Source organism: Vanessa atalanta, chromosome 24 (assembly GCF_905147765.1).
Source record: "Vanessa atalanta chromosome 24, ilVanAtal1.2, whole genome shotgun sequence".
Taxonomy (NCBI): domain Eukaryota; kingdom Metazoa; phylum Arthropoda; class Insecta; order Lepidoptera; family Nymphalidae; genus Vanessa; species Vanessa atalanta.
In genome coordinates, this window is record NC_061894.1 from 1,340,346 (window position 1) to 1,357,746 (window position 17,401).

At 32.7% G+C, this 17,401-nt stretch overlaps 1 protein-coding gene across 2 annotated transcripts in view; it reads right to left on the reverse strand.

The window, feature by feature from the left end:
- Positions 1 to 1,262: 1,262 nt before the first annotated feature.
- Positions 1,263 to 17,401, reverse strand: part of LOC125073347 (serine protease inhibitor dipetalogastin) — a 79,743-nt gene continuing 63,604 nt past the window's right edge. The window contains exons 3-12 of one of the 2 annotated variants that reach the window (XM_047684138.1): positions 6,300 to 6,440; positions 5,664 to 5,811; positions 4,833 to 4,994; positions 4,258 to 4,401; positions 3,525 to 3,689; positions 3,092 to 3,253; positions 2,731 to 2,856; positions 2,204 to 2,380; positions 1,857 to 2,015; positions 1,263 to 1,726 (exon numbers count right to left, since the gene is read on the reverse strand). In XM_047684138.1, the coding sequence (XP_047540094.1) occupies positions 1,648 to 1,726; positions 1,857 to 2,015; positions 2,204 to 2,380; positions 2,731 to 2,856; positions 3,092 to 3,253; positions 3,525 to 3,689; positions 4,258 to 4,401; positions 4,833 to 4,994; positions 5,664 to 5,811; positions 6,300 to 6,440 (1,463 nt within the window). In that variant the 3' untranslated portion in view covers positions 1,263 to 1,647. The remainder of the gene's footprint in view (positions 1,727 to 1,856; positions 2,016 to 2,203; positions 2,381 to 2,730; positions 2,857 to 3,091; positions 3,254 to 3,524; positions 3,690 to 4,257; positions 4,402 to 4,832; positions 4,995 to 5,663; positions 5,812 to 6,299; positions 6,441 to 17,401) is intronic. The other variant, XM_047684139.1, reaches the window with a different exon arrangement.

The window sequence follows — 17,401 nt, forward strand, 5'->3', positions numbered from 1 at the left end:
CATGATGAAAAGTACACATCATATTTGCCTATGTTTATATAAATATTATATTTGTCGAAATAAAGTTAATAATAAATACGTGATATCGTCATCTTGTCGGCTTTTAGATACACATCAAAGGAGATCAATAAGGTAAATGTTTGCGTTTCTTGTCCACATTGTTTGCTAATGGCATTGCACGACTCTTGTGTTTATTGTTTTATGAATAAGTAAATATTTCGATCGAATAACTTTTTGATCAAACGAAGCGATATTGAGCGAACTGACTAAGCCAATTGGATATCGTATCGGAGCTTATACAAATCTGGACACGACCAATCCTGTCACGATTTGATAGCGTCAGAATTTGTGGTGGTGCGTGTGACTAGTGTGGACAGAATTGGTTTATATTTTATTTTTAAGTGAATATATATGTGTCCTGATAGAGTGTTGCGCTACAAAAAAAACTAAAACAAACGAACCAACTTTATTTTGGTAGGGCGTGATGGCGATGCTTGACACAACCAAACGTCATGCTACTTTACTGGGGCGCGTGTACTTAGTGGCCAACCGTTGGCCACTATTTTTCCACCTCATTCTCCACTTTGACAGTTCATTTATTTGAAAAAAAAAACAAAGGTTGAAAGCATAAATAACGAAGTGGACTTTTATCAAAGTACAAATTAAATATTTTTCACACCCCGTCAAAGGATAAATCATCATCGAAGGAAAAAAAATGCCATTATTATTGAAATTCATTTATTTATGGTTTGTTAAGACACCGTATACATCAAGTATTTGAATATGATTGGAAATATATGGGGAATATTTATTAAAAAGTCTTATATTATACCATGAGTATCGAAAATAATCACGACGATAATAAACGTCGATGATCATTTTCTAAAGTGAAATACACAACGCCAACCATTATATTTTTATATAAATCATTATAATACTGATTTTAATACGATGGCCGGCTTTAAACTAATTAAAAAATAAATAATTAAAAGTAAATCTTGTAGTTTATCTATGCTTTGTGACAGTTTCAGTTCAAAAATTAAGATGGCGGAACGTCAAACACTATTTTTATTTACACCTCACTAACTATTCAGATAATAAATAAAGCAATAAATATAAACAGTCAAATCTTATTAAAGGATTCTAAATCTATCTTATTTTATATAATGCTAAAATAGAATAACAATTTTGCCGTTAAATGCACAGACAACAAAAAATCTAAATGCAAATTAGAGCTATCATTATTTATAAATGCAATTACTGACATGTTTTTTACTGTATGTTTAAATATTAAGTATATTAGACTACATAATTTATAAATAACGAAAGCATTGAAAAAAATATTAAACTATTTCATTCAACCTACTCAATTCCACACTTAAATATCACTTTATAAAATTCCGATTGGCGCCATTTTGTGACGCTTAGCCGCCATTTTGAACACATTTGTACTGACATACACCGATATAAAAATGACAAACAATCGAAAATGGAAGACAATTTACATTGGTCTCTACTCGAGTAAAGATAGCTTATTTTATTTATGTTGGCACTAATTTTAAAGTGGACGCGTAGTCCAAAATGCATCGATATGTGAAAGCGAAATATGTTGATATGACTTTAACTATTATAAGTTAGGGATGTAGTTTATCGATAAAGATAGTTTTTCGGTTCCTCTGCGATCGGATCCGTGCATGTTCCCAAATGTTTCTGTTGTACGAGACTTCTGTAAGAACACGAAAGGGTTAATATTAGATATGTTTTCAATACTTTACCGCTTTATCTGGGTTTATTTTTGTTGAAATTGTGTTTTATAAAAATTTTTTTTTTTTTTAAATAAACTAAACATAACAAACCGTGATCTGCAATTCTCCATCTCCAAGAAGCATCGGTTGGAGTAAGTCTTGTCGTCGGTACCACAGACAGGATCATATTCCGGAGGGCAAACGCGTGCACAACCTGAGTACTGGAAGCGCGAGAGACAGCGCTTGAGAGGTACTACGAAGACGTGCTTCCTAAAAAGACATCACAGTTTTATGATCTCCTGGTACTCGATTTATTGAATGGGAGTAAAATATTTAACAAAATATTTATTATTTGTCAGTTTAATATTAATTTGAAATATTAATAAAATGAAATAAATACTTTAACAAAAAGTGTTTATTATTCTAGTACTCGTTGATAATGTACTCAGCCAACGTACCCACAATTTTCCTTCTTCATAATACATTCATTTTTGTAGAATCTGTTATCAGATCCGCATACAAAGGCCGGAGTCTCTGGACATTCTTCATGACAGAGCGCTGTTGTCCTGCAATGTGCTGCGGAAACTGAGACGACGTGCTGACCGCAGGTAAGTTTACGAAGTTCGCATTCTGATCTGTGAATTTAAAAAAACCTTCGTCAAAAAAATGTCTTCAACTTTACAGTCATTTTTCTCCAACTCTATGTCTTTTCACCTTTTCTTTAAAGTCCAAATAATGTTAATATTTTAAGAAGTACGTCAAGTAATAGAAAAATGTAGAAAGTCGTGACAATTGTTACAATACAACTTGGAAAGTTATACATTGAAAGAACTCTTCGTAATTACATTATTTGTGTGATCTAAATAAAAAAAAAAAAACGTCCAATTTCGAAATACTGATTTGTTTTTGAAATTCGAACAAAAATTTTTGAGAGTGTGGCTATGTAGTTGGATATATATTTATTTTGAACAAGAAAATAGCTGACTTGTAAACATTTCCATCAGATCCACAGAGAGGTTGTTCAAGTGCATTGTCACAGTTTTCAGGACAATCGGTCTCCATTCTTGGCAGCAATGTGCAGTTGCCAAAGTGTGCCAGCTGTACTCCTTTCCTGTAATATATATTATCGATATAGAGTAATGTAAAATCACATCAATTTCTATAAATACCAGTTAGCATAATTGGAATTAAAAAAAAAAAAACATTAAAAGTAAACAGATTAAATTCATCATTATGAAATTCAAATATTAGGGTAAGAATATTTTTTAATTACTGTTTTATTTCCGTTTATAATAATAATGTAATATTAAATTTCACGCTAAGCCGAATATAAATAACAAACTTACAGGCAAGTAGCGACCTTCAAGAGGCAAGGGTTGGTATACACGTTGGCATCAGTACCGCAAACCGGGTCGAACTCACTGGGACACTTCACTTTGAGGCACTTACTCATCTTCGACTTACATTTGTCCATATCGACTTTTTTCACTATCTTCCTATTAGTGGCTCTGTAATAATTTATAAAACGATGCAAATAATTTTTTTGTAAACGTAAAGACTGAAATATTTCAGAGTTGTGTAATAAAAATACCTATATTTTTTTTAATTTATGAACTGTATATCTGCAGTGAAGCCTTTATGCATATAATGAAAACTTACCACGTGTTTATATTTCAACCAATCAGCAATAAGGCAACGATGTGAAATAAGCTCAAACATACAAAGAAAGAAAGCTTAAGACTAGCATGAGACTTTAACAGTCTCAACAGTTCAACTTACCCACAGTTTAACATTTTCATTTCACACTCGTTCCTATAAATGTTTTCATCGGATCCGCAGACCAGCTTCTCCTTTTGTCCAGAGCAGTCGGTAGGACAGGAATCACCTCCAGACGTACGTTCTTGAGATACACAGAACGCCATTGGTACCTCGAAGACGTGCTTTCTGAAAACATTTTGAAAAGGAATTATAATTTCTGATGAAATAAAGATTTCTATTGTGATATAAAGATTTTTGATGTACAGAATAATCGACTTAAAATTGCGTTTTTTCACACACACTTAATTTTCCTTTAAAGACGTCTAATGAGAACCTATATTGGTATCAAATTACATGACATCAAAATCGTCAACCAAATCCTCAATAGCTTAGAGAACTTTCTAAAGAATAACAACCAAATTAATGGGTGGCAATGCTAGAGTTTTATATTTTCATTTTTGTTGGTGATATTTTCTTGGTGTTTTTGTCATTTCTTTTTATCTTCATTTGCTTGAGTGGCGTTTCAATATTGACTGTATTATTGTATGTATGTGTGACGATGTATCACACTCTGCTATTTGCTATGCTTCATCATTTTTTTTTTCATTTGGGAATATTCCAGTTCAGTTGACTGATATCAATTAATAAATAAAACTATTTACACATGAATTATAGTGAATCTTACACAATGATGTAATTATACGCAAGTATGTTTTCAGTTTTTCTTGCTACAAATACTACACTAGTAACTCACCCACAGTTAGTTGCCTTCATTCTACAAGCATTCGCGTACAGCTTCCCATCAGAACCACAAGTTGGTCGAGATGCTCTCCAGCATGATTCGCGACAGTGACGTGTCGTTTGACAATGTTTCTTACTCGTTTTTACAACGCCTTGTCTGAAAATTTTCTATATTATATAACGGACAAACTTAAACGTTAAATTCAAAAATGGAAAATGGCTTCCCGCCAAAACAGATGACGGAGCAGATATCTGGATACAATAAACCATCAGTACATATATGCAGTTAACAAATGTGATAATAAACTGGAACATGTTTTAGGATTTAAAAAAAAAGTGAATAGACTGAATTAAACTGTAACTCTAAGAAGAAATATGAACAATAATTTGGTCTGATACGATACGTAAATAATGGAATATGGAAACAAATGTTTCCCGAAATACAATTTTCTAAATTTACGAATCAAATTCAGGTCTTTATTATCATCCAAGATGATTGTGAAAGGAATAATGCAATAACAATAATAATTACTATTAATAATAAAAAGAAAGGAGAAGATGTAGATATCAAATATACTTCCAACTTACCCGCAAGTGAGCAATTTCATCTGACAAGTGCTTTTGTAAACATTTCCATCTGATCCACATATGGGTCCATCAAACGGCGCTTGAGAGCAGTCGACTGGACAGTTCTCTCTGTGTGCGCTGATGTTGTTACAAGCTCCCAAATGAGACAAACCGATGCCAACTCTATCAGTAAAACAAACAAACTATTTAGAATCGTTTTAAATGATTTCCAACTTAATAAAATAACAATTCATTGATTTTATCATATAAATGTAAGAGGTCTGTTAGTTGGAACTGTGCATTGCCTTGCCTCGGAAAGCCACGTAAAACCGTTGCTCTTTCTCTTTCCGGTTCTGTGAGATTTGGCGACCCATCAGATTATGAGAGTGAGGGGATAGAGATTGCACATATTTGTTTGTTCACACATTTGTGCACTATAATTTGTCTTGCGTTGTTGGCTGGTCTCCCTTGATATTGATCGACGTGGCCGAAACAAATTAAAACGCCATATATTATTAATCATATCACTATAAAAATAGCAAGACTTTTTTTGCAACCTTTACACATTAATATCTTCATCACTTTTCTCTGAATTAATAATTTAATATATACATCCAAACAAGTTTGACAATATCACATCTAACGATGCCATATTGTTTTTTGATGACTAACGAAAAAAAACTAGTTGAAGAAAAAAGCTAAATATACAAAAAAATGAGTCAGACACAAATCTCTATGGTTGTATCAACAATAATCGGAGCAAACAATATTGAACTTTAACTTGTTTGATTAGAAAGGCAATTGCCAAATTTTCTTCTGGTCTTTACATTAAAGTGTAATAAATTTTCTCACCTGCATATTTCTACTTGTAGCATACATCTGTTTAGGTAAGTTCGTCCGTTGGTTCCGCACACAGGGTCACGTTCACCGGTGCAACGATGTTCACATTTAGAGCCCTGTGCACGGGAGCAGGAGCCTTGATCTGGAGCTAATCTCACACCTGTAATAATTGATATAAATAATAATGAATTACTGCCACCACTAAAATATACCCGAATTCTATGGAAATTACTGAATTTAGTGTTGATGAAACAGAAGTTGTTCGTGATGAAAATACAGTTTTAATCACAATTAAAATCGTTAAAAATAACCCGAAAATCCATATTAATATCCCGTTTGGATGGCTTTATACGAGATATCCAAATAAACTTTATGGAGATGAGATAACTTTGGATTCAATATCATTTATATTCAAGATATGAGAGACCCGTGATGATGATGATTTGATCGATTATGACGACCACATTGAAGAGAAACGAGCCATCTGCACAGGAATCTATATTAAATAAATCAAAAATCTCATAATTCGACAATTGTAAACGTTGAATTTGTCACCATAGTATCAACTGTTTAATTTGCCACTTGAGTATAACCACCGTATCATAAAATAAATAAGTTAAGAGGGCAGTATTGCCTGAAAAAACCTACCTTTTCCACAAGTTTTCTTTCTCATTTCGCAAAGTGACGGGTAAATGTATCCGTCTGTGGCGCACACGGGCTCTCCTTGCAGTGTCGGGCCACAGATTCGAGGACAGGAAGCGTCTCTTGCTCCGTCACACCATGACGCAGCTAGAATAAAAAATATCAATTAAAGAAAAACCTCTTGAAACACCTTTCGTTACAAAAACTAGCCTTATCTATAATAGCTGTATACATAAGGCTTTGTCTTCTAATATTCTAGGCGTTAGCCTAAACTATTCTATTGTTTAATTATATCTTACTACCCTTTAAAAGGTTTAGAACTTCAACTCCGTACCGCTGTTCCAATACGGTTTGCCGTGAACTCTCGTGTCAGGTTTCCTCACAGTACTTTTCTTCGCACATGCATTAAGCGGCGCTCATCCTGGATTTGAACTAAGAATCATCGATTAAGATTCTCGTCTTCTAACCACTGGGTCATCACGGTTTATTTTAAACGATCTCATAAATTACAATGACAGAGAATAATTGAAGAAAGTATCATTAGAACGATTCCTTTCCTGCGGCTAAACGATTAAATACTTTCACAGATTATGTCGAACGAAATTGTATTACAATTCGCTTTTATTATAGATGACAGACAACAATAATATAACAATAATATTCCGAGATGGCCCAGTGGTTAGAACGCGTGCATCTTAACCGATGATTACGGGTTCAAACCCAGGCAAGAACCACTGAATTATCATGTGCTTAATTAGTGTTATAATTCATCTCGTGCTCGGCGGTGAAGGAAAACATCGCGAAGAAACCTGCATGTGTCTAATTTCAACGAAATTCTGCCACATGTGTATCCACCAACCCGCATTGGAGCAGCCTGGTGGAATATGCTACCAAACCTTTTTCTCAAAGTGAGAGGAGGCGTTAGCCCAGCAGTGGCAAATTTACAGACTGTTAATGTATTTAATGTAATTCCCCCCTTAATGACACAAAAAAATGAGTACTTCTAAAGTGTTTATATCTAATTTTAGCTTACGCTATCTATGTCTATAGATTATAATGAAAATAACTTTAAAAAGTAAAAAAAAAATAGCCATATTTTATAAAGTCAGCTTTAAGTTACTTTAAACAATACAAATTTACGATTTAATCACCGATGTGTGATAGATCAGTTTTTTAAAAGCACACTATGACTTATTTATTTATTGATATCAGCTAGGCATTGATCACACGAAGAGTGCAACTTCATCATTATCAATATTATCATTAGTAGTAAAATATTAACCTATACTTACTCGTATAAATAAATGCGAAAGTAACTCTGTCTGTCTGTCTGTTTCTTTTCAGGAGCTAAACTAGTGAACTGAATTTAATGAAATTTTTAATAAGTAAGTTTTAACTCCATAGAACGACATTTACTTTTTACGCCTAAGCCTTCACTTGTTTATAGGGTTGATCATCAACCAAATATAAGTACATACATACGTATTTTTATATAAACCTAATTAAAAGACAATAACGTGCTCCATCTGATTGCATTAAAAATCGCTCGAACAATAAAAACATGATCGAAAATTGAATAAAACAAAGGCGTTAAATACCTTTAAGAGCTTCTTTTTATCAAACAACTGCGTGGAGACACGCAAAAGCCCCACATACAGATCTAAAACGATAAAACATCCCGGCGTGCCATGCATTGTATTCATGAGGCCATTAAAACGGCGAGAAATTTTAATAGTTCATTTATCGGGGGAATTGTTACGCTTTCATAAATTATTAATTTTGTTAAGTCAACTGCACACCAAATATGTGACGCTTAAATGCCGAGGTATTCCAGTGGTTCTAACCACTGGAATACCACACCACATGAATATTGAAGGATGATTGCGCGTTCAAACCCCTTGAGCTCCTTTGTGTTTAATTTTTATTATTTACAGTTAAAAGGAATTAGAAGGTCAATTTTAAGTTTATCGATCCTAAAGTTTTGTAGATCGTGATGAGTGTTATATCGCTTATGTTTTGATGGATTCATCACGTTTATAGCAGTGAAGAAATACATTTTGACAAATGCTGCATGATTTAGATAAAAATCTGCCACGTGTGTATCTCACGGTAGAATCAGCTCCAAGCCTTCTCAAAAGGAGATAAGGCTCAGGTGTGGACCATTTTGGGTTATTTTCACATGGACATTTCTAATGCTTACATCGGTTTGAGTCCATGTTCTTCGGCTATAAATCACGTATTATAATATACCTATTGCACTATCTTAAAGTGCAACTACATCGTTTTTGTCCATAAAGTCAGACTTGGATGTTAAAGGTTAAATTAAAATGCGTAAAGTTGGAATTTAAACGCCATTAAAGTTATCTCCGTATAAAGCAGCTATTGTTTGATAACACGAGATCCTTATAGAGGCAATATCTGAGCAAATTGATACAGTCTGGCGCTTTGTCCGCCTGGGGCCAATAAATACGCGATTACCATTTATTTTAATATCGAACAATAAATATATGAAATATTTGTTGTCGCTCACGGCTTGATTTTAAGAGTGTTAGCCATAAAAATCCTATATCCTGCCGTAGGGCTTCAGTTTGCTTTACACAAAATTTCATTAAATGTGATTCAGTGGTTTTCCAGGAGAGGGTTATCTCTACTAGGAAACCAGATAGACAGACAGATTGAAAGAGTTACTTTGACATTTATAATATTATTATAGATTGAATTTTTTTAACCGTCGTTATTATTATTTTTTTATTACTTTATATGTTAATAGTTATCACTCCCAGTTTTTCTGTATGACAGATTTATCTGTATGAAGTTAATTCAATTGACCTAAATATAATAACTCAATGCACTATCAGTGTCTTATAGCTAGTCTTTACATGTAAATTATTATAGGACATTTAAAGACATTGGGTCATCGTTAAATTGGATTTTTAAATACAACTACTAAATAATGGCTAAATTCAAATCTACTATGGAATAATTGAAGAGAAATAATAGCGAATTGGTTTTAACATAACATCATCAGTTGTCAGCAAGTGTTTACTTATAATATTCTCTATATTACGAAACTTTTAATACGTCACTTATCATAAATCAATAGAATTACACCAGAAGCCTTCACGCTAAAGACAACATATATGTTTATTACAGATCATAAAATTGTGCGTATACATTGTTAGAGTTACACAGGGGACTCAAACGCAGGCAACGCCTAGTAAGAAATATATAGTTTCGTTAAGCTGCCAAGTATTGTAAATAATAAATATTTATTATAAATCCTTTCTCTTGTGCACAATGCTTTGCACGATGCAGTTTATTGTAAATTCAATATCGATCCCATTCTCTAAAGATTTATTACCTTTCTATATCAAAGTGTAGTTAACTATTCAATGCTATGAAATTGATGTGAAATATTTATTAATATTATTTATAACCATATATATATCCAGATTTAATACATACACAAAACACTAAAGTTACAAGGGACGTAATATCTTAGTTCCAAGATTGGTGGCGCATTGGTGATGATGGTGAGAATCTCTCCGTTCGCCTTTATACTAATTTAAAAAAAGAATAATCATTATCGTCCTTACTTTTAAAGGTTGATTAGCGGGAGTTTAGGTAAATAATGATCTCTCTTTCTCGCATCATCAATTCGAACATTCGAAAAAAGAAGACAACACATTATTTGAATAAAAATTTATAAATACTGTATATTATTTTTATTTGTAATAGATGGAATTGTAATTAACTTCACACGGTACCGCTAGATGTCGCTGCGCAATAAATGAAATAATCTGCTAGGCGTGGTAAGTGTTGAAATAAATAGGATGCTATAAATTATAAAATAAAGTGATAAGTTAGATTTCGCTTCATTAATATATTCTGTAATTAGGTACTCGATATATATTATATGAAATGATAGTTATACATAACAGATAAATTATAGTTTGTCATTAGAATAAATCTTTATTGAGAGTGATACATAATTATAATAATATCTTAGGTACGTTTACAAGAAACTAACATTAGTGTTTCATTTATTAGCTTAAGCATTATCAATCTTCTCACCATTGAAATAAAGTTTAAAATTGTCCTTGCGGTAAATACTAGACTAGCATCCTCAAAAGGTGTTTATTTCAAGGAACGATTTTTAACGCTTGTTTCGTGTCCCCATTGAAGTTAGAAAATGGCTTGCGGCGCTCTCGGCGACGAGGGAACTCCATTAGTATAGCGATCTACAGGTTTGTAAACGTACAGTGAGACGCAAATACGGGTTAGAGTTTTTAATTTGTTGGTAAAGTTTGGGAATTTAATTAAGGTATAATAATAGGTTTTTATTATTAAAATTAAGAGGTTTTTGTTTACTTTAAATTGTGTTAGTAAAGTAATTCGTTATCATTACCAAATTGCTGTATAAACAATACATAATGACTTGTAATTTGTAGGCGTTCGTTATGCAAAACCGGACTAAGGACGAAATTTGAAAAAATATATATTAAAAGATGTCTTCATTTTTGAACTCCATTCAATCAAAACTTTAAAAGTGTAATTTTTAAAATACACCAAAGCAATTAAATATGGAATACGACGTAGTTATTAATAAACGATATGTGATGAAAACGCATTGTGGGCGATGTCGCGTTGATTTAATAATTATATTATTATTTCAAAGTCTTAGAGTTTGTTTGTTTGTTGACAATTTGTCATTTGTCTCTAATACTGAAATCTTATAGTCTGGTTTTACATACGATAGCCAAATTTTGAGAAAAGTTATCTATACTAATATTATAAGTGCGAAAGTACACTGTCTGTCTATTTGTCAGTCTGTCTGTTGCTCTTCCACAGCCAAATCACTAAACCTAATTTGATGAAATATGAAACGAAACAAATTTGAACATACATACAACAACATAGGGTACTTTTTTATATCTAATTCCTGACTAGTAATTCATTTACTGTAACGCTACGACGAAGATAGTTTTATTTTGATCACTAAGACTTTATCCTCGATATCCCATAAATATAAAAAGTCTAATATTTGATACGATTTTTTGTATCTTCTATTACATCTCAAATATACAGGTTTATAACATTATTACAAATCGGTTTAAATATATTACCAAACTAATTTAAAAAGTCTATATGATTCTTGTATCAGTTTGATGTAAAGGAATTCTTAAATAATCCGGGTTTTCCCGTTCACGTATAGATGTAAATTCTTGGAAAGTAAATTCTCAGTAGAATACAATTATTTGTCAACTGTCTTCAACGGTTCTCAAGTTAATGTCGTGCATAGCGTTCCGGATTCTTGCTAAATGCGTTTACTGTGTCTTCAAGTTCAGTGTGATTTATTAAACTAGATTTTTTTAATGGTGGCAACATTGCTGTCTTCCATTATGAATGGCAAAATTGTTCTGGTTAAAGAATTTTTAAATATTCTTTTTTACTTTATTATGATAACTTTTGCGGTCGGTATGTTTATTCTTATAGTTTCGCATCGTATATCCGTTTGTCACATCCTATATCTGCAGAACATTTTGCAAGCAGCCGCTGTAATTTCTATTTAAGTAAATTTTTGTTCAACAATTTTGGAGACATTATGTAATTTAATTAACGGATTAAATCAAACTTATTACAGTTATTTATTTTAAATTCTATTCATTATCTGTGCAAAAAAAAACTTTTAGGGAGAAAAAATAAACTTATATTTGAGCATACAATTAAGCTCAATAATATGTTCTGTGTAGTGGTCTAGGCTTCCTCGAAAAGAGATTTGGTCTAAATCTGCCATGAGAAAAAAAACATCCCATAGAGTTTTGATGTTTTTTTTCTCGATAGAAAAACGCATTACGCGTTTTCCCCACGTGGAAGTGGGGGGGTATTTGGGACTCGCCGGTACCCTGGACGCCGATTGCGCCCCGGTACACTCTTCGGCGGGCGCCACGGGATCACTTATGCATGCTACCGTGACGTCCTGACGTATAGAGTATTGACCTACGGTAACGCCTAACCAACACTGAAACTTAACAAAAAAATAACATTAACTCTATTAGTAACTTACTCGTAGTAAGAGCCCAGCACCTCGTGGTCCGTGGCTTGATCTAGCCTCTAGACCACACATTCAAGTTGATTACCTCGGTGGTCATAAACGATCAATCAATATGACAAACTATAAGAAACCGCGAATGAAACCGCAAGGAGTTGCTAGTTAACAATGAATTGTCCAAATCGTCACCAACACCCATATACATTGGTATTGTAAGAAATATTAAACATCTCTTACATAGCCAATGAACCACCAACCTTGGAAACGATGTTATGTCCCTTGTGCCTCCACTGGTTTACTATTACAGCGACGGAATATATGATGAGTCACACATCCAGCCGGGCTTGTACAAGGCCATATCGCCAAGTCTTATTTACCAATGTTGGTGGCGCATTGGTGATGTAAGGATTGGTCAATATTTCTTACTAACACGTCTATGAGCATTTGTCATAAGGAGTCACATTTGTATATGTGTGCATTTTCCAAAACTAGAAGAAATAAGTTATTATTTCCTTTATATAATATATCAAGCCGACATTACACTCACTTGTTTTATCTAAAACGATAAAGTTTTTCAATTATTTTTTTAAGTTTAAAATAAATTTAAATCGAGAGTACCTTTTAGTTGCGTTGCGTGTCTACGCTGTTTTAATGGTGGTTTGTCCTTGGCTTTTTACTTTAGATTAAGAGTATCTCTACTCGGTATAAAACAAAGTCGCTTCCCGCCGTATGTACGCTAAATCCTTTAGACTATGCGTCTGATTCGGAAACGATTTTAAGCAATACAGCATTAATTCTTATCCATTTAAGTACCTTAAATACATTGTGCATTTAATATAATAAATAAATAATAATAAATAAATAAATATTGGACAACATCACATACATTACTCTGATCCCAATATAAGTAGCTAAAGCGCTTGTGTTATGGAAAATCAGAAGTAACGACGGTACCACAAACACCCAGAACCAAGACAACATAGAAAACTAATGACATTTTTTCTACATCGACTCGGCCAGCAATCGAACCTGGGACTTCGGAGATGCGTACCCATAAAAACCGGTGTACACACTACTCGACCACGGAGGCCGTCAACATCATATAGATCAATATAGCCCTTTACAGAATGTAATTTAATTAAATAATTTCGAAGATTATTAGAGATATAAATGGTGGACATAGCAGTGTGTATTGTCTAATGAGAAAAGACTGTGAACGTTATCTGTAAAGACATTCTGTAGTATATTTAGTATCAGCATTGAACCCGAAGCCGGGGCCCCACTATAATAAGTGCATATTAGAGAAAATACGAGAATTTCAACTTTCTCATCCATAAACACTTTATTTATATCGTGTAGTGGAATTAGGCGAAATATATCAACGACACTGTTTGATGAGCCCTTTCGTGTTACGTTATGAAATCAAATGTCAATTGATCCATTCATCTTAACCCTATCAACCTTGAAGTGTGAATGGAATGGGGCCATATCCCTATCAAAACACAGAGTGCATGTGCAGCGTCAAACATTACTATAATTTATACTATTATACTACTATATATATATATATATATATATATTTTTTAGCAAACCAGTCTGGGTGGAACTTATCAATCATATTCCACCAAACAATACCTAGTATTGTTGTGTTCCGCTTTGTAGGACAATTGGCTTATGTTATTTCATCTTAGTTCAGCCTTAATGCGGTCTATGGGCGGTGGTGGATGGACCACTGACCTTCAGATGACCCATTTATCCATCCGTCTACCTATTTCATAAATATGTTTCAATAACATTAAAAGTAATACCAATAATGACACTGCCTAGGCTTGAAATTAACTAAACTATGAAGAGAAGGTCGTGAATATCCCACGGGTGGAAAAAGGGTTTTAAGGCATGGGATCACTCAGATGCAAGTTTGAATAAAATCGTAGCAGAATATAATTGAAAATAAAACATTAATTACTCTATATAGAAGCAAATTTAAGAAGCGAACATATAAATACACATATCTATCCTTTTTTATGACATTCTTGAGAAAGAGCTAACGATAGTTTAGAGGTGAGTTTCCCAAAGAATGGACTCGATACGAATTTAATATATACCCGGAGACGTATTATTTTGTAAGGTACTAATTTCAGAACATTTAACCCATGTTTTTCTTTTATGTAAAAATAAATTCGCAATGTTAAATCAACGAACACACGTACACCATTTACTTTTATGGATTCCATAATAAGCAGAGATAATTTATGGATTCCATAGAATCATTATACCATAAAGGCTAATGATTTAAGCATTTCACTGGACACAGGGTTGCTTGAAGTATGCATAGGGTTGTAAGCGATTAAAATGTGATTTGACATAATTTTAAATAAATTAGTAGACTGCTTAACTGTTTTTACGAAATAAGATAAAAAAACGACGAAAAAAATTGACAAAATTGATATAAAAAATACTCAGCAAAAATATTGTACTTATTATTTTAGTGACAACACAGTTTGCAACTCCGCAAAGTTCGAAGAAATGTTTTATTTAATTTAATCTCTCGTTTCGATTATTTAAATTTTAAAAATGCTTGTTAGATATTTTATTTTAACAACGATGGCAACCCTGGCTGAAGATTCGTTGTTAAGTACTCATAAAAATAAACGAAACAAAAACCACTTAAAATCACTTTTTAAGTTATAACCTCTGTTCGTTAAAACGTCATATAAGATGTAGTACAAAGCGTTTTAAAATTAAAATAGTATTAATATAAAAAATGTTTTATAAAAAAATTACAACGTGCTGGTTAGTGGCCGCCCTCTTGTTTTAATGACGTCATAAATTTTATATTACTTGCAAGAGTAAATAATTATACGGAATTTTTTACCAGTATTTTATTTTTAGGTAGGATATGTAACATATCTCATATGTTAATAGCGTAAGCCGATTTTTGTCCCAGTGATTACGGGGCGATAGCTGCACATAAAAAATCGGTTTTGGTCTCATTTTGAAGAGCTATGCAGAACAATAAAGAGCATTCATGATTGTATTTTACTAAATTGTTACGATTTAACAATGAATTAACTTTAGAGAGTGGATAAAAGGTACTGACCGGTTAGAGCGGTACTACGGCTGTATAAGAAAAAAAAAATTAAAAACGTAAACAAAATTTAAGTAAATTGGCTTTAAAAATTTCTATTAAAAAAAGGTTCCGTAATTTTCGCGCCAAATGTAGATGAGTGACTGGCAGTTACAATGAAATGAATTCAAAACAAAACCATAGGTTTCGAATTTCCTAAAAAGTCTGTTGAATAAACGCGAAGTTTCGCGTGAGACCCACTCGTATCTATGTATACATTTAATTGACATACTCTGTAATTAAAATTATGGACAAAACTAAGCTTATTGTAGGTTAATTCAACACTGCAACATGCCGATTCAAAAGCTACACGAGTAAAGAAAATTTAGATTTTGATTGACTCGTTGTTGAGTAGAAACGATGTCAATGAACTCTCACTTGTAATTGAGGACCTGTCAATGTCAAAGTCAATGTCAAATGTGGAAATAATGGAGTCGATTGATGATTTTCCGGTCACAAGTACAATTGTAAACAATGTTGACCCAGCCGTGCGATTTCTATTTCACCAACGCACGTGAAAGTAACGTCTTGTGTGGCATGCAAATTTATTTTATATAAAGCGGTGTCTCGACGTAACGTTAATGCGTATACCACATCAAATTCGATTAAATAAAATATAACCTTTATATAGCCTTTATCTCCAATGCCAATTTTCAATGTACATATAATTTTTAATTTCTTCCTCAAATTATATGATAAAATATAAAAAATAAATTAATCAGTCACAATATACTTAATGTCAGATTTTCTAATGATATTATATATAGAGTAATTGTATTTTTTTTTGAATGTTTGGTGAAAAAAACGTCAGGTTTGTTTGGTAGCCCAATGTTGGGCAGAGTCTCCATTTTTGTCTGTGAGAAATGATATTTATAAACACGATGATGTCTCTGACCGAGTTTTGATTTTGATGGAGGAACGAAAAAAATACATCGTACCTACGGAGAACTCCTTGGCAGATATACTCTATAATTATTTACTGGTCCCACGCAGGTTTTAATTCAGGATCTCGGGATCTGCAGGCATTTCTGGTAGCTGCTTGACCAATGATGCAGTTACATTTGTGAACTTTCAACGTACTAACATGAACAAAAACAGACATCCATCTCAGTAACAAAAAATCAAAATCATAGTAATTTAACAACAAAATTTACTCCTTCGAAAGACTTATTACAATATCTTCCAACTAATTGTCCTATCTTCATATATTTGCATTTATTAGCATCATATATTCTAAATTATCAACACAAAGTTTATACTATACTAATATTATACATACGAAAGTAACTCTGTGTGTCCGTCTACTGTCTCTGGTGTTAATTAATACTACTATACATAAAGTTGCAATTTTAAGAAGACATTCGCTTGTTTATTTATTGTTATAAAATGTATATATATGTCAATTTATTGGCTTAAATTGTAGTGTTATTATGTTATGTCTATATCCTTACATAGGACACAACAAAGTGGTTATCCGCCGCCTATACGCTTTCATCTTATAAACTTTGCAACGGATTTCAATGCGGTTATCATCAATGAACATAGTGATTCAAGAGGAAGATTTATATGCATAATATAATATAGTAGTTTACTTTCCTAACCGGAAATTTAAAAAAAGCTATATTTTTTTATTTTTATGTAAGTTCTTTAATATAATTGTACGTGTTAAGCTGGGCCGACTAGAAAGCTGAAATTTGGAACGTGAGTTTACTTAAGCATTAAGCATACACTAAGTAAGGGTTTTTAAAGATTTCAACTTTAAGGGAAGGGGACCTTTAGGGGAGATGATAGGTGCTATTTTGTACTTAATCTATCGTATATGAAATGTTCTCGTTTCTATTCCGATCCAACTTCGAAAAATCACAAACAGTAAAATTTAAGTGGAAATAAGTGGTTTAGTGCAATAGTGTCATATTATAAATAAATATA